We start from the raw sequence: 25,603 nt of genomic DNA, 5'->3' as shown, positions 1-25,603 counted from the left end.
TGGAGTGCAGCCCACTGCACGTGAGGAAACAGCTGGCCCTGTGCAAATTGGGGCAGGAGGAACCAGCGTAGGTACTGCTCTGGCAGATGCTTTTTGCTGTGAGTAATAAATGGTCTATTTTTCTAACACATGGGTCTTGGGTGTGTGTGTGTGTGTGTGTGTGTGCGCAAAACCGTGGCAGGCTAACTTGTTAGCTTGAGACTAGGGTAAAACCTCAGACCCTTCTCAGTTCTGACTTAACACCACGAAAATGAACAAACCATGATTCCATGTGGGTGACATGGATGAATCTCTTCATCTTGGGCAAAAGCAGCTGCCAGACAGAAAAGAATGCATACGTATGATTCCCTTTAGACAAAGTTCATGTCAGGTTAAGTTGAGCCATGCTGTTATCAGTCAGGGTGGTGGTTACTCTGGGGTGGGCAGTAACTGGAAGCGGGCACCAGGGCGGCATGTGACATGAGCTACTGGTCAGGTTCTCTTTCTTCCTCTGGTGGCCGGTTATGCGTGTATTCAGTTGGGGAACACTTATCAGCTTGTACCCTTATAACATGCACCTTTATGTATGCATATTATACCTTACTGAAGGGTTAAATATGGACTAGAGCCACATGTATCAACTTGGATCATTCCTGAACCTACAATATGAGACAGAAGAAGGAAAGTTGAAGACTGCTATGTAGAGTATTTTTAAACAAGTCAAAAAAAACCCCATGCAAACAAGATGTGCAGTTTATGGATCCCTAATTGCATAACAGAAGAATAAAATACACAAGAGAATGACCGGTGATCAATTCGGGATTGCAGTTACCTCACAGGAGGGAGGGGGAAGGAGGGAACTGGGTAGGGGAATCTCGTAGGTTTCAGCTGGAGGTAAAATATTTTGTTTCTTAAAGAAAAAACTTGGGGGCTGGCCCAGTGGCATAGTGGTTAAGTTCGTGCACTCTGCTTCGGTGGCCTGGGGTTCACAGGTTTGGATCCTGGGTGTTGGACCCAGCACCACTCCTCTGGCCACGCTGTGGCGGCGCCCTACATAAAGTGGAGGAAGATTGGCACAGATGTTAGCTCAACGACAACCTTCCTCAAGCAAAAAGAGGAGGATTGGCGAGAGATGTTAGCTCGGGGCCAATCTTCCTCACAAAAAAAAAAAGAAAAAAAAACTTGAAGCAAGTGACAAAATGTTGACAGTTCACAGGTATTCATTATATTATTTTCTTATACAGATTACTGTGCTTTTGAAGTATTTAATAATTTAGGAGATTAAAAAGAATCCTACTGGTGTTAAATTGAATTTATAGATTAGTTTGGGGACACATTTATCCAATGTTGATTCTTCATGCCTGGAACATGATATCTCTCCCTGTTTATTCAGATCACGTTTTCTTTCTTCTGTAAAAAATGTGTAGAGCTCATACTTTTCATGCTTAATATATGCATTTTGTTACCATGATGAACAGTATCCTTTTCTATTGCATTTTCTGATTTTAAGTGTCTGTAAAGGAAGGCTATTCAATTTTGTATTCAGTCTCGTTTTGGTCACCTTGCTCACTTATCTTATTAGGTCCAGAAGTTTTTTAGACGATTCTCTTGGATTTTCTAAGTGAATAATGTCAATGGGCTTCAGCCAAAAACTACCATTCTGGTAGTTGAACTACCACTAGTAGTTAAACAAGGTTGGGTTTATTAGCTCATTGCAGTGACGGAGAACAGAAATCATGGAGAAGCACGGGCATCTCAGTTAAGGGTGTTAGGAAAGCCATTACAAGATCTGGGTTTGTGTTAGATGCGTTTGTGTTGAGTCCTCTGATGTGACAAGGGTTGTGCGGTGGCATTTAAGACTCTGGACAGGCTACACGGGCCAAATGCACCCCAGACAGTTCCCGGAAGTGAGATGATCAGTCCTGGTAAGAGACCCTGGAGACGGGGGCCTCGATGGCCAAACCCAGGCCACGGAAACCCGTCCAGAGTCCAGCTGGCCTCTCGTGAGAGCCTGGTGGCTTTTTCTTTTGGCCTCATCAGAAATGGTTCTGCTCGACCTGGAGTATGTGTGAGCGCAGCGAGAAGGGTGTGTGGAAGTGTCCCCTCGCCCTGGGCGACGCCACAGGAAATCAGGGGCTAGCGACTGCTCAGGACGACTCTGGCCGGTGAATTTAAAGCCAAACCGCTTTGGTGGGCTGCTAGAGTAGAAGTGGTGTCGTTTATGGCATCTGCTAAGGGCAGAGCCGGGTTTGGGACCACCTTTCCTCACTGTGGGACTGCCGCTCACACGAAGAGGGTCCAGCGATCCCTCCTGGGAGCTCTTCTGAGTAGCAGATGCTTGCCTCGTTTTTGGAGATCTCTGGATAGCCTCAGGAAAGCATGGACCACAGGAGGGTGGTAGTTTGAAATATCTGAATACGTGGAACAAATACCCTGAATACACAGGATAAGTTAGTGTACATCAGGCAGGTGTAAGCCCACTGTCTACTTAAGGAGCGACAAGTTTCCTAGTAGAGCACAGACTGTATTGGGAGCATCTGTCTCATTTATCACAGCAGAAAAAGGCCATTTGTACCCCTGCAAGAGGGACGGAGTTCTCAAATGGAGTTAAACAGTAGCAGCCAAACAGGCTGGCGTGTCCCTGAAGAGAACAAAGTGCCCCAGCGTTAGCTCCCAGTCCTGACAGGCTAGCTCTTGCTGACGGGCGTGGAATGACCTCAGCAGAAGCATTCTGTGAGGACGACGTCCAGTTTTTACAAGATCAAAGTTTGGGATTAATTTTTTGAGGGAAATGTAAGTACCAGAAGGGACCTATAGAAAGAAACAGCTATTCAATTTTCATTAGCGTTTCAGGTAGATGTGTGGGTGTGTTGGGGGTGGGGGAGATCCAGCAAGCAAATTCAGAGTAGTAGCCACGGTCTGAGAAAACACACACGAATTTTGCTTTTTTCTTAAATGGTAGAGAGCGACCACAGGATGTCAAAAGTAACGGGATGAGAATAAGGGAGATCATACTGAGAGACATTTTAGTTGGTTACTAAGAGGATGTCAAACGTACGATAATAGACAAGATTAACAGTGGAATGAAAACAGAAAAAGGGTGCTGAAGAATCAGAAAATTAATCTTGTTCCCTCATCTTGGGCAGAAGCTGTCCGCCTCTGCTGTCATCAGCTTCTGGAAAATTCCTAAGAATCCTCAGTTTGAAGCCTATTAATAAGATCTTTTCCATTGCATCTCAGCGGCAGCTTGAACTTGTTAGGGAGACTTCTGGAAGCATCATATGAATCTCTAGTAGTATTAAATTACATTGGCATGTAATAAATAGAATCTAGGATTCGAAAAGTGAAATCACAAAACATGTGGGGTAGTCTGTTATTAACTCATAAGTAACTAATGAGGGGTGGTCCCCAGAGGAAGTAGATCTTTCTGCCATGAAGGCTCGTGGCAACACTGTAGTCCCTGGAAGTTTGAGGGTTTCTCAGAAGTTTGTTGATTTTACTTTTAGAATTCCACTAGGTCTCTCTACTTTTTCTGAAGATGATGGATGCTAATGGCTGTAGAGTTTCTGAGAAAGTTAAAACTTTAAAAGAGTTTTTAAATAACAGCGTTATTTTAAAGAGTGCAATGCGTGTCCCTGCTACTGGAGAGATAAGTTGAGATTTCCCAAGTTGGGAATACAAAACCAAGCAATTTCCTCTACCATTACAGCGGTAGCTCTCCGGCAAGGAAAAGCTCAATTTGTTAGCACGATCTAAGTAGCTGAGGTAAATACAGCCAGTGGTTAGCAGAGGTCAGCATAAGGGAAGCCATCTTGTAGAAGGAAGGCATGCTGGAACTGTAGATGACCCTGATTCACCAGACTCCCCCCCCCACCCCCGCACAAACACACACTTCTCAGTAACGCTTTAGTTTGCACAAAGCCTAGATAAGTAAGCACCTGCTTGTGAGGAATATGCATGCTCTGCTGTTTTTGTACCCTGGCTTATGCATAAACCTCCCTATTATGATAAGGCAATAACTTCGCTCTTTAAGTTTTCTCAGGAATGCAACGACCTCTGGGAAAGAGCCTTATGGTGATATCCATCGCCAGTGACAGGAGAAAGAGATGATCTGGTGTCTCAATTTTACTACACTATATGCTCAACATTCTGAGACCCCCCCTTTTCAGCCCATTTCCCCTATATAACTGCTTCAAAATTTTGTTGTTTTAAGAAGATTCTTTGGGACATTAGTCTACCCTCTTCCCCCTTGCTAGAAAGCTGTAATAAAAAAACCCTTTCTCTCCTACCACCTTGCCTCTGGACTGTTGGCTTGTCTTTGTTACAAGTAGAAGACCCCTTTTGACAGTAACAAATTCACCTGGAAAATAAACCACAACCAAAATGTGCTCATGGCTCCTTTGGAGGTGTTCAAAAGGGCCTTGAGTCTTTGGTTCCTATTCATGTCCTACCTTAACAGTCTTTGTCATGATTGTATCATTGGAGGTATGACACACAAGGGGATCATCTCAACAAAGCCCTCAAAGTTACCCCATCAATGTTGGTTCAGTATCGAGGCCATTTTCTCTCTGCTATCGCAGCTAATATCATGAAGCATTTTGCCAACCTCCACTCCTCCTAAGACTATCTCAGATGATGGCAAGCCGTATAGACATTCCTTCATTTGTTGTCCATTTTGATAAGGGTTCCTGGAGTGGCTTCAGATGAGTATGAAATTATCACCATAAAAGGCTAATTATCTTCCCTCTGAAAGGAGAGAGGAAAAATTTTGGCTGCAGGAAAACACAATTTGACATAAATGTACTCAAAAGAGGATTATTACATCTGATTTAAACAATAATTCAGGACCCTGACAATTACATCAAGGCATACTATTAAAATGTCAGCACTTCTTTTTTTTTCTAAACTTTTTATTAAGATTATGATAGTTTACAACCTTGTGAAATTTCAGTTGTACATTATTGTCAGTCATATTGTAGGTGCACCACTTCACCCTTTGTGCTCTCCCCCCCCCCCGCTTCCCCGGTAACCACCGATCAGTTCACTTTGTTTCTATGTTTAACTTCCACCTATGAGTGGAGTCATACAGAGTTCGTCTTTCTCTGTCTGGCTTATTTCACTTAACATAATACCCTCAAGGTCCATCCGTGTTGTTGTGAATGGGACGATTTTATCCTTTTTATGACTGAGTAGTATTACACTGTATATAGATACCATATCTTCTTTATCCAATCATCAGTTGATGGGCATTTAGGTTGCTTCCACATCTTGGCTATTGTAAATAATGCTGTGATGAACACAGGGGTGCATGGGACTTTTGGAATTGCTGATTTCAAGTTCTTTAGATAGATACCCAGTAGTGGGATGGCTGGGTCATAAGGTATTTCTATTTTTAATTTTTTGAGAAATCTCCATACTGTTTTCCATGGTGGCTGCACCAGTTTGCATTCCCACCAACAGTGTATGAGGGTTCCTTTTTCTCCACAACCTCTCCAACATTTGTCACTTTTTGCTTTGGATATTTTTGCCATTCTAACAGGTGTAAGGTGATATCTTAGTGTCGTTTTGATTTGCATTTCCCTGATGATTAGTGATGACGAGCATCTTTTCATGTGTCTATTGGCCATCCTTATGTCTTCTTTGGAGAAATGTCTGGTCATGTCCCCTGCCCATTTTTTGATCGGGTTATTTGATTTTTTGTTGTTGAGTTGTGTGAGTTCTTTATATAGTATGGAGATTAACCCTTTGTTGGATATATGACTTGCAAATATTTTTTCCCAGTTGGTGGGTTGTTTTTTTGTTTCAATCCTGTTTTCCCTTGCCTTGAAGAAGCTCTTTAGTCTGATGAAGTCCCATTTGTTTATTCTTTCTATTGTTTCCCTCATCTGAGGAGTTATGGTGTCCGAAAAGATTCTTTTGAAACTGATGTCAAAGAGTGTACTGCCTATATTCTCTTCTAGAAGACTTATTGTTTCAGGCCTAATCTTTAGGTCTTTGATCCATTTTGAGTTTATTTTTGTGAATGGTGAAAAAGAATGGTTAATTTTCATTCTTTTACATGTGGCTGTCCAGTTTTCCCAGCACCATTTGTTGAAGAGACTTTCTTTTCTCCATTACAGGCCCTCAGCTCCTTTGTTGAAGATTAGTTGTCCATACAAATGTCAGCACTTCTTAATCTCCAAATACAGAAGTGAAGAGGAGGGTGTCTCCTTCGTGAAACAAGGTGACCTCTTTCTTTTAGATAGATAAAACAATCTCTTCCTGTGGATTTCTACCCTTTTTGTTCTAAGGCATCTCACAAATGAACAATCTTGTTCATGGCAAAAGTTTTCCAAAGTGGTTACTTCAATCCCCAAATTTCCTTGGTGAAATTATGCCAGTCAGAGAGATAAACATATGTGTTGACATTACAGTGAGAAAACATGAAGGAAGCAGGTGCTTGGCCTGGAAGAGGCACGGTTTTAGACTGAGAAGATCCCAGGAGAATCGCAGTGTTCCAGAAGGGTGGCGCTTGTGTGACTTGGTGTCTCCAGATTTTGGCCAAAGGCCAGTCGTCACCAATTATGTGCCAGGAATAAAAACTCTTCTGATTCTGGGCAGATGAAACTAAACAAAGCAATTCTCAGGGACACAAAAATAAGATTGAGGAAGAAATTCACATAAGCTGTTTTTCCAAATTTTTTTATTGTGGTGAAATAACATAAAATTTACCATCTTAACTGTTTGGTTTTTTTTAAAAGATTTTATTTTTTCCCTTTTTCTCCCCAAAGCCCCCCAGTACATAGTTGTATATTCTTCATTGTGGGTCTTTCTAGTTGTGGCATGTGGGACGCTGCCTCAGCGTGGTTTGATGAGCAGTGCCACGTCCGTGCCCAGGATTCGAACCAACGAAACACTGGGCCGCCTGCAGCAGAGCGCGCGAACTTAACCGCTCGGCCACGAGGCCAGCCCCCCATCTTAACTGTTTTTAAGTGTACAGTTCAGTGGTATTAAATACGTTCATAATGTTCAACTGTCACTACCATCCATCTCCGTAACTCTTTTCATCTTGTAAAACTGAAACTCTGTCCCCATTAAACAACGACTCCGCACTCCCCCTCCCCCAGCCCCTGGCACCCACCATTCTACTCTCTGTCCCTATGAATTGCACTACTCTAAAGTACTTCCTATAAATGGAATCGTAGAGTATTTGGGTTTTTTTTGTAACCGGCTTATTTCATTTTGGATAATGTCTTTCAAGTTTCATCCATGTTGTAATGTGTCAGAATTTCCTTCCTTTTTCAGGCTGAATGATATTCCATTGTACATATGGACCACATTTTGCTTATCCGTTCATCCACTGATGGACACTTGGGCTGCCTCCACGTTTTAGCTGTTGTGAATGATGCTGCTATGAACACGGTGTACGAATCTCTCTCTGAGCCCTGCTTCCACATAAGGTTTTCTAATGGTGATTCAAGGCACGTTTGTCCAAAAGATACTGGTCTCAGGAGACCTTCTGAACCCCCTCAGCCCCCAGGGCCAGCTCAGTAAAGATGTATCAGGGCTATGCTCATTCTCTCTATATAGACTTTTCCTTCTGTTGCAAAATAACGCTCAACTATGTAACTAAATGTAACACTCATACTATACAAGTAGAAAGACCATAGGAGCAGGTGGTAAAAGGCTAGAAAACAATTTTACCAAGCAACAATACATATCAGATCAGATAAACAAAGTCCCGGGCATCCTTATTCCTAGGAAAACAAACAAATCCAATGCCAAAGAGCCTCACTGGAATTGAAATGTCTATGTTCAATTCACTGTGAACTTACTCCCAGGTGACTTAACTAGCTGGAGACACGAGGGGTTTCAGATCCGTGCACTATTACTGAGTTGACGGTCACAGTCCAGGGCAGCTAGAGCTTCAGCTGAATCCCAGCGAAGCCTGCATTTGGTCAAAGACCATCAGGACACAGCTGTAATCAAACTAAGATGGGTTTATTGGCTTGCGGCAATGAGGGAGACCATACACCATGGGGAACCACAGAGTATCTGAAAAAGGAGTGTTGGAAATGTTATTATTGGATTTGAGCTTATGTTAGGTGGTGTTTTAGTTTTCAGTGCACAAGTCTTACACTTAGTTCATTAAATTTATTTCTAAGTGTTCTTATTCTTTCTGATGCTTTGGCAAATGGAATTGTTTTCTTAATTTCATTTTTGGATTGTTCATTGCTAGTGTAGAAATACAATTCAGTTTTGTAATATTGATCTTGTATCCTGAAACCTTGCAGGTCTTATTTATTAGCTGTAATGGTTTTGTTGTGGATTCCTTGAGATTATCCATGTACAAAATCATGTCATTTGCAAGCAGAAATAATTTCACTTCCGTCTTTCCAATATGGATGCTTTTTTCTTGCCTAATTGCCCTGGCCAGAACCTTCCGTACAACGTTGAAGAGAAGTGGTGAGAGGGAACATCCTTGTCTTGTTCCTGATCCTTGGGAGGAAAGCTTTTAGTCTTTCACCATTAAGTATAATGTTAGCTGTGGAGTTTCTGTCCTTTACTGAGATGATCGTGTGGTTCTTGTCCTTTATTCTATTGGCGTGGTCTAATACGTTAATAGATTTCAGATGTTAAGCCAACCTTACATTTCTGAGATAAATCCCTCTTGGTCATGGTATGTAATCCTTTTGATGTGTTGCTGGATTTGGTTTGCTAGGATTTTTTACAGAATTTCTGAGTCCATATTCATAAGAGATATCAGTCTGTAGTTTTCTAGCGATGCTTTTATCTGATTTTACTTTTGGCCTCATCAAATGAGTTGCAAAATGTTCTCTCCTCTTTTGTAAAAGTTTGTGAAGGATTGCTATTAATTCTTTAGATACTTGGTAGAATTCACCAGTGAAGACATCTCATCCTGAGCATCTCTGTGGGAAGTTTAAAAATTATTAATTGATTAATAATTAATTTAAATTATTATTAATTAATTTCAGTAGTACGCAGAAACTTTGCTCCAATATAGCTCTGTTCCTTCTCTCCTCCTTTTCCCTATTATTGTCAGGCAAATTACATCTTTATACTTTATAAGTACATCAAAACAATTTCACAATTATTGCTTTATGCAGTTGTCTTTTAAATTAGATAACAGAGGAAAAGAGTTACAAAGTATGTGTTTACACTGTCCTGTATCTTTACCTGGGTAGTTACCTTTACCTGCGTTCTTTATTTCTTCATGTGGATTTGAGTTACCATCTAGTGTCCTTTCAATTCAGCGTGCACAAACCCCTTTAGTATTTCTTGTGGGATAAGCCTGTTAGTGATGTTTTTGTTTACCTGGAAACGTATTCCCTTCTTCCTCATTTAAAAAATATTTTTGCTTGTGGTAAAATACACATAACGTGTAATTTCTCTTTCATTTTTAAAGGATATCTTTGCTGGATGTAGAGTTTGTGGTTGGTGGTCATTTTCTTTAAGCGCTTGGAACACGTCGTCTCACTGCCCCCTGGTCTCTGTGGTTTCTGCTGAGAAGTCAGCTGTTAGTCTGGTGCTATCCTTGTATGTGATGAGTTATTTTTCTCATGTTGCTTTCAGGATTTTCTCTTTGTACTTTAGCTTTTGACAGTTTGACTATTATATGTAGAGATATGGATCTCCTTTAGTTTATCCAACTTGGTGTTTGTTGAGCTCTTGGATGGGTGGATTAATGTTATTCACCAAATTTGGGAAGTTTCTTGCCATTACTTCTTTTTTTCCAGTTCATGCTTTTGTAATTCTTTCAGAGGTACATGAAAAATAATCTGAATTATATATCTCCTAAAGGATCTTATTTTGCCCTCATACTTTAATACTAGATTGACTGAGTACACAGTTTTAGCTTAAAAAATTCCCCTCATAGATTTTATGATATCGCACCATTGTGTTCTAGTACCCGTGTTGACTGAGAAAACTCTGATGCTTCTCTATTTTTTCAGGTGATCTATTTTATGTCTTTAGAAGCTTCTTCTTTACCCTTGGAGTTTTAAATTTCCCCAGGGTCAATCAATTAGTCAAATAGTACGTGCATACTTTATGTCGGTTACGGTGACAGGGGGATACAGCCATGAACACTACAGATGGCATCTCTGCTCTTATTTATAGAACTTCCATTCTAATGGGGGAAGGAGGAAGACAAGTAACAAATACATAAGTACGGGTTTTGGTGAACACAGTAAAGGGAATGAACAGGGTCTAATGTGAGAGAGTAACGTCTGGAGGACGGGGCTGCTGTTTACATAAAGTGCTCAAGGGAGCAGCTGATGCTAAATAAGCATAGCATGTGCAAATGCACTAATGAAGGAAAGATGCATATTGAATTTTCAACATCAGTCTTTCATGGCCTTTAACTTTCTTCTTCCATTGTCTATCTCTTGGTCTTTGGATCCTCATATTTAAGACACTTCTTCAAAATTATCTTCCAGATTACTAATTCTGTCTTCAATTGTGTCCATTCTACATATTCAGCCCTGTGTCTGCTGATTGCTCTTTTCACAGCAGCTTCTTTTTCAAAAAACTATTTTTTTAGAAAAGTTTTAGGTTTACTGCAAAATTGAGAGGAAGATACAGAGATTTCCTACACATAGCCTCCTCTTATTTTGTGAGTGTAGTATCAATATTTAAGAAGTTTCCATATTTCTTCGGTTATCTTTGTTTCGTCTCATTTGTTCCTGTTCCATTTATTATTAGTCCTTCTGTTTTGTGCCATTGGTTTTTCTTGAATGAATTAATTCAATACTCTATGCACACTTATTGAGCACCTGCTATATGCCGGGCGTGGGAATGCAATGGGGAAGAAATCAAAGACATTGTTCCCTGGAAACTTACGTTGTAGCTGGGGAAACTGTGTAAAGAAATATGGAGATAACCTTATGAAGGGAAGTGACAAGTACTATGATGGAAAATAAAGGAGACAACAGAGGACAGAGGCCTTTAAGTAGAGAGACCAGGGTAGCCTCTCTGAGGGGTGATGTCTAAACAAAGACCAGAATGAAATGAGGGAACAAGCCACGTGCAAAGCGAACAAGTCCAAAGCCCCTGAAGTTGTGAATATGCTCGGCATGTGTGAAGAACCGCAAGGAGGCCAGAGTGGTGAGAGCAGAGTGAGTGAGGGGGACAGTGGTAGGAAGTGAGGTTGGAGAGGTGACAGGGGCTAGGTCTCACAGGGCCTTGTGGACCATGGGCTTTATGTGGTACCATGGACTTTACCTTTTATTCTTATGGGAGCCAGGGGAAAGTTCTAAGTAGATAAGGGACATTACTTGAGTTAGAGTAGGATCCCTCTGGCAGCTATGAGGAAAAGAGACTGTGCGGGGGCACAAGAGGAAGCAGGGCGACTAGCGAGGAGGCTGCTGGAGGGGCCAAATGGCTGATCGTGGTGCTGGCAGTGGAGGGGTGAGAAGGGGTTGGATTATGGATCTATTTTGAAGGTGGAGCCAACATGATTTCCTCAGAGACTAGATGTAGGAGTGAGAAAGGAGGAGTCAAGGGTGCTTCATGGGTTTTTTGTTTTGTTTTTTTTTTACAGGTTTTATTTTTCCTTTTTCTCCCCAAAGCCCCCCGGTACATAGGTGTGTATTTTTAGTTGTGGGTCCTTCTAGTTGTGGCATGTGGGATGCTGCCCCAGTATGGCCTGATGAGTCGTGCCATGTCGGCGCCCAGGATTCGATCCTGCGAAACACTGGGCCATCGAAGTGGAGCGCGCGAACCCAACCACTCGGCCACGGGGTCGGCGCCTGCTTCATGGTTTTTGACCTGAGAAGCTGGGTGAATGATAGACCATTTACTGAGGTGGGGGAAACTGAGGGAGGAGTAGGGTTATTTTTGGTGGAGGGGCAGGCCTTGGAGGCAGTAAATCAATAGATCAATGTGGGGGAGGTTAACATCCAAGTGGAAATGTCGAGGAGGCAGTTGGAGTTCGAATCTGGAGAGGCCCAGGCTAGAGATACGAATGAGGGAGTAAAAGTGAATAAATGCTATTTGAAGGAAAGAGTGACAGAGAGCTCTGGAGGATCTCACACCGGCTATTAAATGTTCCAGTCTGAGGCAACACACGCCACTTCCACTGACAACTCATGGCTCCCCTCAGTCCTGAGGAAGTGCGATCCTACCACGTGCCACGGTCCTGGAAGGGAGGAAAACATACCGGCAAACAGCATGAATGACCACCACCGCGAGTCAGTGGACTTGTTTTTGCTTCTGCAAAACTTCCCCACTCTCCCCCGGCTGTTTGAGTTGTGCTTCCCTTGGCTCTTCTTTCCACATAGCTTGATCCCATCTGCAAGCTCTCTTCCAGAGAATCCCTCAGAATATCTAGTCCCCTGATGGCTTCCTTTCTTGAAAAGCATCACCGAAGATTTTCTTTTTGGTGTATTTTTGGAGTTGCTTTGGTGGGATTTGGGGAAGGAAGGAAGGTAGATTGTGTGCTCACCAGACCATTTTGCTACCCTCTCCCAGAAAGCTTAAAAATACAGCAAATCAGAATGCGGTACTGCTGTGCTCCAGCCTCACCAGCCTGCCTTCATTCACAGCCTTGACACGCCACGCTGCTTCTCACCTTAGACCATTTCCTTGCGCCTTCCCTCTGCCTGAAATGCTTCTCCCTTATACCCATCTCCCTGGGTATCTTCTCCTCGACTTTTAGCTCTAAGCATAGACACCCTTTCTCAGGGGGAATTTTCCCAGACCCCTTCCACTATGGGTGGTAGATCCTCTTGCCACTGGGACTTGATGACGCCAGTGTAGAGGCTTAATTTGGTTAAGTGCTGCCAGACAAGTGTCCAGAAAGCTGCTCAGACTCTCGCCAACAGTACATGAAGGTTCCTATACCCCCACATGCCTGCCAACACTTTGTGCGATTCAGTTTTCTAATTTTTGCCAATATGATGGGTCTAAAGTAATATTTCACTATTTTAAAAAAATTTTACTCCTCTAATCATTAGTAGAATTGAGCACGTCTTCATATGCCTTCATAACTCCATGGGTTTCCTCTTGCGTAACCTATCTGTTCCTATCCTTTGTCCATTTTTCTTTGGGGTTCCTGTCTTTTTCTTGCTGATTTCCTAAAGTCCCCTTCATATTCTGGATGTTTAACCTCTTGTCACTTCACACATAGCAAATATCATTACCCAGCCTGTCATGTCTATTAACTTTGTGTGTGGGGTCTTTCGTTAGACAGAAACTGTAAATTTTGATGTGTACATTGTCATTAACATTCTTCCCTGTGGTTTGTGCTTTTGAAGTTTTGTTCAAGATGTCCTTCCCCATCCCTAGGTCACATGATATATTTTCTTCCTTTAATTTATAGTTTTTTCTTTTCCATTAAGGTCTTTAACCCATCTGGAGTTATTGTTTGTATATGGCGTGAGGTAAGGCTCCAGCTAATCTTCCTAACACCGTCTACCTTCTGGCTTGGGAACACATCCTAACATCTGGTAGATAAAGCCCGCCTTCGTCACTCCTCTTTTTCAGAATTGATTTAGCCATTCACAGACCTTTCTTCTTTTATATAGATATTTATTTATTGAGATATAATTCACATCCCATAAAGTTCACCATTTTAAAATGCACGATTCAAAGGTTTTTAGTATATTTACTAAGTTGTGCTGTCATCACCACTATCTAATACCAGAACATTTTTATCACCTCAAAAGGAAACCCTGTACCCATTAGTAGTCACTCCCCATGCCATTCCATTCCCCCAGGACCTGGCAACCACTCCTCAATTTTCTATCTCTACGGACTTGCCAGTTCTGGACATTTCACATAAATGGATTCGTGCAATATGTGGCTTTTTGTGTCTGGCTTCTTTCACTTAGCATATTTTCAAGTTTTACCTATATTGCAGCATATGTTGTTGCTTCATTTCTTTTTACAGATGACAATATTCCGTTGTATGGATACACCTCATTTTGTCCATTCATTTATCAGTTGATGGACATTTGGGTTGTTTTTACTTTTTGGCTATTATGAAAAATACACAAGTTTTTGTGTGGACTCTTTATATACATTTACAAATAAGTTTTATTAATTTTCCTTAAAATATTCACCTGGGACTTAAGTTGAGATTATATTGAAATTATATATTAATTTGGAGATAATTGAAATCTTTATAATATGAAATAGTCTCATCCTAGAGCATGAAACGTGTCTTCATTTATTCAGATCATCTTTTATACCTTTTAATGAAGTTTTAACATTTTCTCTATAGAGATCTTATTTATCCCATTTATATTAGTTTTCTATTGCTATGTAACAATATTACCACACACTTCTCAGTTTAAAAACAACATACTTACAATAACATTAACTCACAGTTTCTCTGGCTCAGGAGTCAGGGCAGGGCTTAACTGGGTTCTCTGCTTAGGGTCTCACAAAGCTGAAATGAAGGTGTTGACTAGGGCTGCAGTCTCATCTGAGGCTTGACTGGGGAAGGATCTGCTTCCAAGCTCACTGAAGTTCTTGGCAGAATTCAAGTCCTTGTGATTGCAGGACTGGGGGCTTCGAATTCTTGCTGGCTGTCAGCTGAAGGCCAACCTCAGCTCCTAGAGGCCACCCTCTATTCCTTGCTATGTGAGGTTCCTCAAAGTGGCCACTTATTTCATTAAAGCCAGAAAAGGAGTGGGAGTTGCTTCACAAGATGGTTGTTTCAATCTCATTTTTAACATAATTATGTACAGGCAGTCATGTACATCTGGTCACCTTTGGTCATGCACACACTCAAGGAGAAGGGATTACACAAGGATGTGAACACCAGAAGGCAAGGATCATGGGAGCCATCCTAAGTGTATGTCCATTACACCATCCCTGGGTATATAACCTTTAGGTCAATAAGGAGATGAGTATAAGAATTTTCATTGTAAAGTTGTTTGTAATACTGAGGAGATGGAGGCAGTTAGAATCAATGAATTAGATATACTCACAGCAACATAAATGGATCTTTCTTTTCTTCACTTTTAATTTATGCCATTACCATACTTTGTTTTAATTCCAAAAGGAAGATATCTTTATTTTTATCTGATTATAATAGTAATACATATTCATTGCAACAGAAAACGGAGAAAAATGTAAAGGAGAAAGTGATAAACCATCGTTTTATTGCCCCACCCAGAAATAACCACTAATGTTCCTTTCCCAACATTTTTTCCCCTATGGGTACACAAATTTTAACAAAGTTTTGTTTCTTTTGATGTATCATTTTAACTGGCTTGAAATCCCTTCTGAAACAATATATGGGTAAAATCTATCTATGTATCTATCCACGTATCTATGGGAAAACTAGTCGATTCAGACAGTAAAAGACAGAGGCAGGAGGAGGGTTGCAGAGATAAAGGGAGAGGCAGATGGGAGAGGAAGACAGAGTGAGCTGTGGGCACACAAGGGCAGAAAGAGAGCCTTGGAGAGATGATGATACTGACAAAGAAACGAGAGGATAGAAAGGAGCATTTATTGAGCTCTACTGAATGTCACTGTTATTAAACCTTCAAAGCTACTCTGAGGGGCAGTTACTGGTAATCCCTTTATGCAGGTGAGGGGCTGAACCTTAGAATGGTGAACTGACCTGTTCACGGTCACATCACCTGGATTGAACCCATCGCCCTGTAAAGGGCCTGGCCCATAGTAGACGATCTGTAACTGTTTATCCGATGAACAATGTCATATATCTCCTCCCTAAGGAGGGAAAGATGGGGACCGGGCCCCCATTTCACTCCTCCGAGTCATTTTTTTCTGCCTGTCTGCCAAGGCGACAGCAAGGTCTGTTGCCCCGGCAACTGCCCTCGGACTGCCATGGCAACCGCCATCGCAGGCTCTTGCTCTCCACCTTGCCCCTTAGGCATCTCCATGGCGACGGGCGGGACAGAGGGGCTGCGGGAGCTCGGATGCCGCGCCTGCGTAGAGTGCGGGAGGGGGTGGGCAGGGGAGGGCAGGGCTCCGCGGTGTGCGCAGCCGCAGAGCACCGCAGCTTTGCCCGCTAGCCCGAGCGCTGCGCATTTGCCAGCCAGTCCGCCCGTCCGGAGCCCGGCTCGCTGGGGCAGTATGGCGGGGTCGCCGCTGCTCCGCGGGCCGCGGGCCGGGGGCGTCGGCCTTTTGGTGCTGCTGCTGTTGGGCTTACTTCGGCCACCCCCCGCGCTCTGCGCTAGGCCAGTAAAGGTGCGACCCCGGTCGGGCACCGGGTGGGGGTCGGGGGGAGGATGCTACGGGCGAGGGTCCGTGCTCGGCTGCTGGCCCCTCATCCTCGCTGGGCCCAGCTCCCGGGACATGCAGAGAGATCGGCCAGGGTGGCCTGGGGTCCAGCCTCCAGTCCGCGTCCAGGCCATGCTGGGCTGGGTCTCCGGGTGTACGGGTTGCGGGGTCCGGAGCTCGGCCAGCAGCCACGCCCTGCACATCCCTCAGCACTCGGCTCTGGGCTTGGCCTCGCCTCCCCGCCGCCAGTGGCGCTGTCCATGGGACTTTAAGGAAGGGAGTGTGTGCATCGGTATGTGTGCGCATGATGTGATGACAGGGGCATGAGGATGTTGGTGTCCTTGTAAGTGTGTGTCCTTTGGTGTGAGCGCTTCCTAGGGTCCATACAAAGGTGCCGTTGTTGGTCCGGGTGTGCAGTGTGTGTGATGCTGAGGATGCTTCTGTGTTTGACTTTTCTCAGCGACGTTCGTATGTGCGAATCCTATGGTGATGGCATGACCTATGGGCGTGTCTTTCTGTGTGTGTGATTTTGTTTTTGTTTGAGAAGGAGTGGTCTTTGCATCTCCGTGTGCACATCCCATTTTGGTTCAGTTGGACTGAGTGACTAGGATTTTGTATGTGTTCATGAGGCCATTTCTCCCTGTTTCTTTGTGGAGCTGTGTCATTGTGGGGAGAGGAGCCATGATGTCACTGTGCTGCATTGTGTCTTGAAGGGTGGTGCGTGTCCTGGCATCTGGGTAGCTTGGCGATTGTAACTGCAGGAGCAGCCGTGGATGTGAACGTGTGCAGTTCCTTGCATGTGAATGTGGCAGGGTTGGGTTGCATATGTGACATCTCAAGGCCTGTCAGTCCCTGTGAGTGTGTGATTCCCTGGGGGCTGAGGGCTAGTGGGCATCAAGGGCACTTGGAGCACATCCTCCTCTAACTCTTCAGGACGCTCTGCGTCAAGGATAGAGGATTTTTAAAATGATTAAATATTTTATATATATATATATATGACGTAATAGATTTAACATATATGTACGATGTAAGGAATAATGATAAAATAACCCCCATGTATACCCGCCACTCAATTTGACCACCAGTGGGAAGCCCCCGGGCGCCCCTCCCCACAGCAGCTCCTGTCCTCCATAATCATTATCCTGTCTTTTCTGTTCCTTGATCCTTTACTTTTTTTGTAGCTTGTCACATATCTGTGTATCTCTAAACAATATCTTGTTTAGTTTTTCCTCGCAGAAATGGACTCAAACTGGGCATCTGGCTCCTGGTGGTCACTAGGGGTCACTAGGAAGTCATCAGGCTGTCTGGTGGTCTCGGGGAATCTGCAGTGGAATTCTGCAACTTGCGTGGGGTTTTTTGCTCTCCTTTGGCTGTGAGAGTCGTCTACACTGAAGTGTGTGGCTGTAATTCACTTATTTTTATTGCTGCATCATGTCATATCCTATGAGTATATCATGAGTATATGAGTAGATCATGGTTTGTAGATGCCTTCTCAATACGTCCATAGATATTTGGATTATTTCCAGGCTTTTCTTTCTTTTTTTCCTTCTGTCCACTTTTATGCTATTGCAAACAGTGCTGCTGTAATTTTCCCTGAACTGTGTCCAGTAGTATATGTACACCAGCTACTCGGGGGTATAACACCCCAGGAGTGGGTCATAAAATGTCTTTTTAGACATTGCCGAATTGTTCTTCAAAGTTATTTTGGCAATTGAATTCCCACCAGCAATATATGAGAGTTTTTATTTTTTCCACATCCATGTCAACACTGGACATTATTAGACTTTCTGATTTTTGGCGATCTTCTGGATGTATAATGCATACTATCTCACTGGCATTTTAATTTGCATTTCCCTGATTACTAATGAGGTTCACTATTTTTTGTTCGTTTAGTAACTGTTTTTGTTTCCTTTTTTGTGAACCACTTGCTCATCAGTTTTGCCCATTTTTGTATCAGTTTGGTTTTTCCTTACTGCTTTCTAGGCCTTCTTCGTGTGTTGGTTACTAATCCGTCCCTGACTACTTGTATTGCAGGATCTTCAACTCTGGTTTTACTTTTCATTCTTTTTATGGTGTCTTGGGATAAAAAGAAAGTCTTAATTGTAATGTAGTCAAATTTATTTATCTTTTCCTTTCCATTGTTCCCAAATTTGGCTCGCTTGTTCCTGCAAGATTATTGCAGGAGTCGATCTTGTTCCCCTGCTCTGCAGTGCCCCCTCTGTCATGTGGCAAAAGCCAGTATGCGTGGATCTGTTTCTAAGCTCTGTTCAATCCTATTGCTTCCTTCTGCTGTGTGGAGTCTGCTGTTTAACTTGCCCGTTTAATTTTTAATTCTATTTAAATTATATTTCTAGATGTTCTCTATGTTTCTTTTTCAAATCTTCATGGTCATTTTTATGGTCTTTTGTTCCTTGCTCACACTTTTGATATCCTGTTATTTCTTTAAACTTACTGAAATCATTTCAAAACTGTCTGAACTGAGAATTAGTCACGGGATAATTCATTCTACAGATAGACTTGCACACGTGCCAAGTGGCACACGAACAAGGTTATCCATTCCGACATTATTTATAAGAATAGCAAAAGATTGGAAGCACCCTAAATGTTCATCAGTTGAAGACTGGTTAAATAAACCGTTGCACAACCATACAAAAGGGATTCAATGCCCAAGAAAGAAAGAAAAAGGGAGAGAGAAAGGATGCTGTTAACGTACTGAGCTAGATATAGATTCCAAAAAGCAAGCTGCAAAACAGTCTGCTACCTTTTGGGTAAAAGAAGTGGACAATAGGAACCTATAAAATGCGAATATAGGTTCCTATTGCCCACAAAGTTAATATAGAAAAATCTATAGCTGTCTTGGGCATCTCCAGAGGCCTTAGGGGTGTCTGGGGATATTTGAGGGGCCACGGTGCCTTTAGTGGCATCTGAGGATGTTTGATGAGGTCCACGGATCCCCCCGGGTTGCGGGTCCCTGGCTGGCCTGACGGATGTTGACGACACCTTTCTCCCCACCTCATCTTCCCGCAGGAGTCCCGCAGCCTGGGCGCAGCCTCGCCGCCCATGGCTGAGGCTGGCGCTCCCCGCCGCTTCCGGCGGGCGGTGCCCCGGGGAGAGGCGGCGGGGGCCGTGCAGGAGCTGGCGCGGGCGCTGGCGCACCTGCTGGAGGCCGAAAGGCAGGAGCGGGCGCGGGCGGAGGCGCAGGAGGCCGAGGATCAGCAGGCGCGCGTCCTGGCGCAGCTGCTGCGCGTCTGGAGCACACCGCGCACCAGCGACGCGGCTCCGGGCCTGGAGGACGACCCCGACGCGCCCGCGGCGCAGCTCGCCCGCGCCCTGCTCCGCGCCCGCCTCGACCCTGCCGCCCTCGCGGCCCAACTGGTCCCCGCTCCTGTCCCAGCCGCGGCGCTCAGACCCCGGCCTCCGGTCTACGACGACGGCCCCACGGGCCCCGACGCCGAGGACGCTGGCGACGAGACGCCCGACGTGGACCCCGAGCTCCTGAGGTACCCGGGCGAGGGGTGGGCAGGGGGAGGGCGCCTGCATCCAGGGAAGAGGAGGGCGAGGGGCTGCGGGGGCCTGCTTCGCCAGGTGGAGGTGCGAACACCTAGGTCCTGGGACCCTAGCGGGGAATGAGGTCCTGGACCCTGGGTGTGGGGGCAGAGATTCCTGGCTGAGGGGACAGAGGAGGACGTGGACTCTCGGTCCCGGGGAGGAGGCTAGGATGCCCGATTTCTGGGGAGAGGAGTGGGAGGCGAAGAAACTACAGTTTCTATAGGCGGGGATGGGATGGGAGGCGGGGACTTCTGTCTCCTGACGGCAAGGAGTTGGGGACGCCTGGGTGGGGAGGAGGCTGGAGATGGCCAGGTCCCCAGGCAGTATGGGGTTGCAGGGCCATCTGGGTCCTAGGGCCCGGGCGCTGATTCGCGGACACATCCTCTCCGCATTCCGCTCTGGCTCCCCCGCAGGTACTTGTTGGGGCGGATCCTTGCGGGAAGCGCGGACTCCGAGGCCGTGGCTGCCCCGCGCCGCCTCCGCCGCGCCGCGGACCAGGATTTAGGCCCTGAGGTGCCCCCTGAAGGCGTGCTGGGGGCCCTGCTGCGCGTGAAGCGTCTGGAGACCCCCGCGCCCCAGGCGCCGGCGCGCCGCATTTTGCCGCCTTGAGCACCGCCTGTATCCTACGCGCCCAGGACCACCCCTCCCCCGACACCCCGACTGCTCCCCGCCAGCCGCAGTTGCTGCCCTTGAACCCCAAGATCCCCACCCCTGGCCCCACAATAAATACGATCTGAAGCAGCTATGTGCTTGTCTGTGTGAGTGGCAGTTTCTAGGGAGCTAATGGCTTGGGTGGTGATGGCCACCCTCAGAGAAGGGCAGAGGGACCCCTGCTCTGGGCCCCTCACTTTAGAGACTCCCCCCCCCCCCCCGCCAGTCTATGCCTCTCCTCATTGTCCGTATAGACAATGGCAGTGCCCACCCAGATCCTGTGCCCCACTTTTGGGTGGGCCTCACTGGGGTGTGGGGAGCCCAGAAGGCTTTGAGGCCACTTTTCAAGACCTGCAGCAGCATCTTCCGAGGGTGCCTCCTCCTGAGGACCAAGGGGTGGCTGTTTGTGAGGCATGCGAGTAGAGCTTGGGCTGAGCTGGCTGGCACGGGACACACGAGCGCCTCTTAATATCGGGAGGGGCTGCGGGCCGGGGGGTCAGCCTTCTCAATGCCCTCATATCATGGTATGGAAAGCTGGAGTCCGGAACTTAGAACCTGGGCCTTCAGTCATTAAGAAAATGTACTGGTCAAGGTAGGAGGCTAGGATGTATTTTGTTTACGTTTGTTAGCTGGATTTGTAAGGTTTCAACATTTAGTTACATAGTGTAGAGGCTGCTCTAGCTGCACTCTTGCCCCAGCCCTGAAGATACTGGAAGTCGGTGAGGTGGTAGCTGGTTTGTGGTCATGGCCTTTGCGCTGGCTATTCCCTTCGCCCCCAGTTATCGACAAGCTTTTGCACAAATGTTACCTACTCAGTAAGGCTTTCTTTGACCTCCCCGTCACTCTTTATTCCTTCCCCTGCCTTTAATACATAGCCTTACGTCATTCCTACAAGGGGAGAGGTTTTTAAGTGTCTTGTTTGCCTCTATATCCTTTGCACCCAAAGCAGAGCCTGGCACACAGTGGGCCTCCCCCCATTTCTTGAATGAAAGAATTCCCACAATTCAAGTAACATTCTCCCCAGTCTCACTCCCACCCACAGAACACTGCATGGAGGCAGCTTTCAAACCTAAGAACACAATTTATTTGATTTTGCACAAAATCTCTCAATTTGACATAACATAACCAACACTACACCCCACATTGCCAAAAAGCCCCTCACCGAATGAAAACCTTCCTAAGAGGGATCCCTTTATCCCAGTACACCACAGTGTCCCACACAGCTAGTTGTGCAACAGGTCTCACGTGAAGCAACCACCACCTTGGCCTGGGGGGGGGGGGTCCACTTTTCTTGACCAGGACCCTCAGGCCACGCTGCAGCCACAGCGGCATGTGGCCTTCCGGTGCCGGCCCTTAGCCCCCCGGGGCCGGGCCGCAGCCTCCTTCGCCATGGCCTCCCGGACCCTTTGGATCTCATGGATGAGCAGGGAAAAGGCCTCCTCTACACCTTGCCGTGTCTTGGCTGAGGTCTCCACAAAGGGGGCCCCCCAGCTCTTCGCGAGGGCTACAGCGGCGGCGTGAGCATCTCCGGTGCTGGTGACGAGGTCACACTTGTTGCCCACAAGGACGAGGGGCTGGGTGTGGCGAGGGCCCCAGGTGGCCCATATCTGCTGCAGCTGGGCCAGAGACGAAGGGTCATCGAGGGCAAAGACCCCCAGCACACCATCCCCAATAGCCAGGCACTGGTCACGCAGGGCCCTATGAGTGGCCTGCCCTGCCGTGTCCAGCACATTCAGAATGCAGCCTCCATGGCCGAGGGCCACCTCCTTCCAGTAGGAATCCTGGATCGTGGGGTCGTGGTCTTCTACGAAGCACTGGTGGTTCAGCTGGATGGTCAGCGCACTCTTGCCCACGCCACTCGCGCCCACCACCACCGCCTTGTACTCGGGCAGCTGCTTCTCAGCACCCCTGGGGGTGCCCTGAGCCGTGGAGCTCTCCTCCTGGGAGCTAGGGCTCCACGTGCCCAGGCCCAGATCAACCGTGCTAGGATTTGTTGGCAGCGCCATGGCCCCGGCAGGCAGCTCAGGGAAGAGATGGAGACAGCAGACCCTGCACGGGGAGGAAGAGAAGAAAGACAACGGGGGGTGGGGAAGGGGGGAGATTAGGCAAGACCATTTGGGGGCAAGGGGACAGCTCGGTGTCATTGAATCAACACTTATTGAGTGCCTAGTGTGTGCTCATCACCTTCTGATATGCTATCTATGTTATTTATGTTGTTTATTCTCTCTCTCTCTCATTCCCTTCTGCGACATAAAGTCTGTGAAAGAAGGATTTTTAAACAGCTTTATTGAGATATAATTTATATACCATAAAGTTAGCCTAGTTAAAGTGTACAATTCAATTTTCGTTAGCATATTTCATGGAGTTGTGCAACCATCACCATAATCTAATTTTAGAGCATTTTCATCACCCCAAAAGAACCCCGCTGCCCATTAGCGGTCCCTCCACATTCTGGAGGGAGGGCAGGGAATCCGTCGGTTTCCATTTCGGATTGTGTCTCCATTGAACCCCAGCCCGGCACGGGGCCTGCCACAAATTGCATGCTGAGCGACATTCCTGCCCCCAGGGAGCTTATGTTCTAAAAGGGGGAGACAACAAACCAAATAAATAAGCAAATTGAGGTCTGTTAGCCATTACCATTAGAATCTAGTCTTTATTACTTACTGAACATACAGCTATTGAGAACTTATTGTGTGGCAAGGACAAAGACGTGGGGAAAGAAGTGGATAACAAACTCCGGCCCTCCTGGACAGGACATTCTAGTCAGGAAGACAGACAACAACACGGATAAATCAGTAAAGTATCTTTCCCCAATAGGTGGTAAGCACGCAGAAGGTGCTTTGTTAATGTTGGGCATTTTTATTATAATTTAATTTTCATTCAACTTGAGAATCTTCCTGCATGCCAGGCATTGTGATGAGTGTAGGGATGGGGGGGTGAGGAGTGGGGGGGGCGGGGGTGGGAGGTGTGGGGGTGGGGATACGGCAGTGAACAAAACAGACTGAAGTCCCTGCCCTTGGGGGGATTAGATTCTGGAAGTAAGAGATAATAAACAAGATAAGCAAGTAAATGATCATGCAGTTAAAGAGGATGGGCACACAGCAGGTGCTCAGTGTGAGCTATTAATAGAAAATCACCATTAATTCATTCAATACACATCCCGGTCCTAGTTCAGTGTGTGGTCTCAGGAAATGCATCATAATGGCTGCTGCCACAGGTCTCTCTGGCAACCCGGGAGCAGAGGCAGTTGGGGGGCAGATGGTGGGTTTGAGGTGTCCATGGGGGCTTCTGTTGAGTTGGGATATGGAGGTTGGGGTGGGGGTGGGGGCAAGGTCCCAGATGGGGATCCAGTTATGGGACCCTCTGCCCAGAGAAGTCCCTGAAAATAGTTATGGGATGTGCTCGCCCAGAAAGAAGGGGGCCATGATGAGGAGAGAGGTAAGCAGAGGACAGAGCCCTGGGGGTCCCCAAGCGCTTGGGGGACAGAAAGAGGGAGAAGACCTAGCTGCGCGGACAGAGTGAGGGGAGGGGGTGAGGACGGAAGAGGCGAGGACCACTGCAGCAGCCCGGGGCAGCGATGGCGGGGGACACGAGGGGAGGACGGGCTCCCGCCTTCTCTGAGGGTGGAACTAAGTGGCGGGGTCCGCTGAGAGTCAGAGGCCGGGCAGGGCGAGGCCGACCCCTCAGTTCGGGGCCCGGGCCGCCAGAAACCTGCAGGCGCCGCCTGAGGCAGGGGACGTGCGAGAAGCGCACTTCCCTCTCGGCGAAGGTCGCCGCGACGATGCTGAGGCCGTGAGAGCGGCCGCGGGCTCAGCACGGCCGGAGCCGCTCACCGCCCCCGGCCCGCCGACGCCCGGCGAGCGCGGCTGCCCAGCGCGGCCACCCGCCGACGGGAGCAGCAGGCCACAGCCCGTCGGAGCTGCCCGAGACGCTCGGCCCTCGGCTCAGGGCGCTCGGAGCCACTTGCCGTGCCAGCGCTACGAGAGTGCCATCAGAGGACCCTCGGGCCCCCGCGACCCCCCAACCACTGCCCCCGGCCCGCCTTCGGGCGGCCCCCACCAAAAGGGAGAGCCGGCGACCCCGCGCCCTCGCGCTGGCGCGGCCCGCCTCGCCGGGCCACACTTGCTTGGGCTGCGCCAGGTGAGGCGCGGAGCTCGGGCCGGCGAGTGGCCCGAGTCTCACCCAACAGCGTGCCCGCTCCGTCTGAACTCTCTCGCCCGGTCCCCCTGCTGCGGAGGGCGCGGCGGGGAAGGGACGACCCCAACCCCAAGTCGTGGTCCCGCGGTCCCGCTGCCCGCCCGGCGCGGGTACCCTCACCCAGCTCGGTCTCCACAAAGCCGCCGAGTGAGGGGCTGGCGGGCCCCTGAGAAGGGGAGGAGGCAGGGGAAGGACCCCTCACAGCCCACCTCGGCCGCGCCCCCTCAGCCCTCCGGGGAAAGCTCTCCCAGGTGCGGCTGGGGCTGGGGGCCCGGGAGGCCCGGCTCACCTCTGTCCCGGGAGAGGCAGTTGCGCTGGGACCCGAACCCGCCGCAGCTCTGACAGGACCGACCCGGAGGAGATGCTCCCACCCTGGCCCAGCGCGGGGGGGAGGGGGAGGGGGAGGGAGGACGCATGCGCACGGAGGCCCGCCCTCAAGCCCCTCGGCGCACCCCCTCCTCCCGGGCCCCCGCCCGCCGGCGGGGTGAGCGCAGGGTCACGCCCAGCCGGCAAGTGCGCAGGAAGGAGGTCTTCTGGGGGTGCACTGCACGCGGCCAGACCTCGCTGTGTGCCCCTGAGTCCTGCTGCACCCTTACCTTGCCCCCATCTGGGATGTGACTGAGTGTTGTTAGTGTGTGGAGGGTGTCAGATTTTTGACCTGAGTGGCCAGGCTTTTGGAAATGTTTTGTGAAGGCCTCTTTGAAGCCACGGAGCCTGTGCTGCCTCAAGCAGGCCTTTTGGTCGCCTGGGAGAGGGTTCTCTCCGGTCCTGGAGGGAAAGAGTTGCAGGAGAAGGGTTATTCTGCAGGGTAGTAAGAACCTGATTCGAGGTGGATGTGTGTCAAAGTCAAACATTTCCCAGACTCCCTTGCAGCTATGGCAGTCATGTGACACAGTTGGACCAATGAGCTGTAAGCAGGAGTTATTGGGCGGGGCATCCAAAATGCTCCTTAAAAGGGGGATGACTGAGCTGGCTGCTTCCCTTCCCCACACGCCTTCTTGACTGGGCAGGGCTCTGGTGGTCATCTTGG

The 25,603-nt window shown here is 47.5% G+C and overlaps 2 protein-coding genes across 2 annotated transcripts; one reads left to right on the top strand and one right to left on the bottom strand.

Moving 5' to 3' along the window:
- Nucleotides 1-15,778: 15,778 nt before the first annotated feature.
- PCSK1N (proprotein convertase subtilisin/kexin type 1 inhibitor) lies at nucleotides 15,779-20,470 on the top strand. The gene is made up of 3 exons (XM_023633514.2): nucleotides 15,779-16,143; nucleotides 19,204-19,676; nucleotides 20,139-20,470. The coding sequence occupies exons 1-3, from the start codon at nucleotides 15,781-15,783 to the stop codon at nucleotides 20,332-20,334; spliced, it is 1,032 nt and encodes a 343-aa protein (XP_023489282.2). The 5' UTR covers nucleotides 15,779-15,780; the 3' UTR covers nucleotides 20,335-20,470.
- A 967-nt stretch (nucleotides 20,471-21,437) lies between these two features.
- On the bottom strand, nucleotides 21,438-25,341 carry ERAS (ES cell expressed Ras). Its single transcript, XM_070258069.1, has 2 exons — nucleotides 25,170-25,341; nucleotides 21,438-22,425 (listed from the first exon to the last, which is right to left on the bottom strand). Exons 1-2 carry the CDS (start codon nucleotides 25,178-25,180, stop codon nucleotides 21,681-21,683), a joined length of 756 nt encoding a protein of 251 aa, XP_070114170.1. The 5' UTR covers nucleotides 25,181-25,341; the 3' UTR covers nucleotides 21,438-21,680.
- Between the last annotated feature and the right edge of the window lie 262 nt (nucleotides 25,342-25,603).

The sequence above is a fragment of the Equus caballus genome, chromosome X (assembly GCF_041296265.1).
Source record: "Equus caballus isolate H_3958 breed thoroughbred chromosome X, TB-T2T, whole genome shotgun sequence".
NCBI classification, from domain to species: Eukaryota; Metazoa; Chordata; class Mammalia; order Perissodactyla; family Equidae; genus Equus; species Equus caballus.
This window is presented reverse-complemented; position numbering and strand designations above follow the sequence as displayed.

Coding starts and splice junctions, on each gene's coding strand:
- PCSK1N (XM_023633514.2), top strand. CDS start 15,781: ATGGCAACCGCCATCGCAGGCTCTTGCTCTCCACCTTGCCCCTTAGGC. Junction 16,144..19,203: donor TCTGCGCTAGGCCAGTAAAG/GTGCGACCCCGG, acceptor ATCTTCCCGCAG/GAGTCCCGCAGCCTGGGCGC. Junction 19,677..20,138: donor GTGGACCCCGAGCTCCTGAG/GTACCCGGGCGA, acceptor GCTCCCCCGCAG/GTACTTGTTGGGGCGGATCC.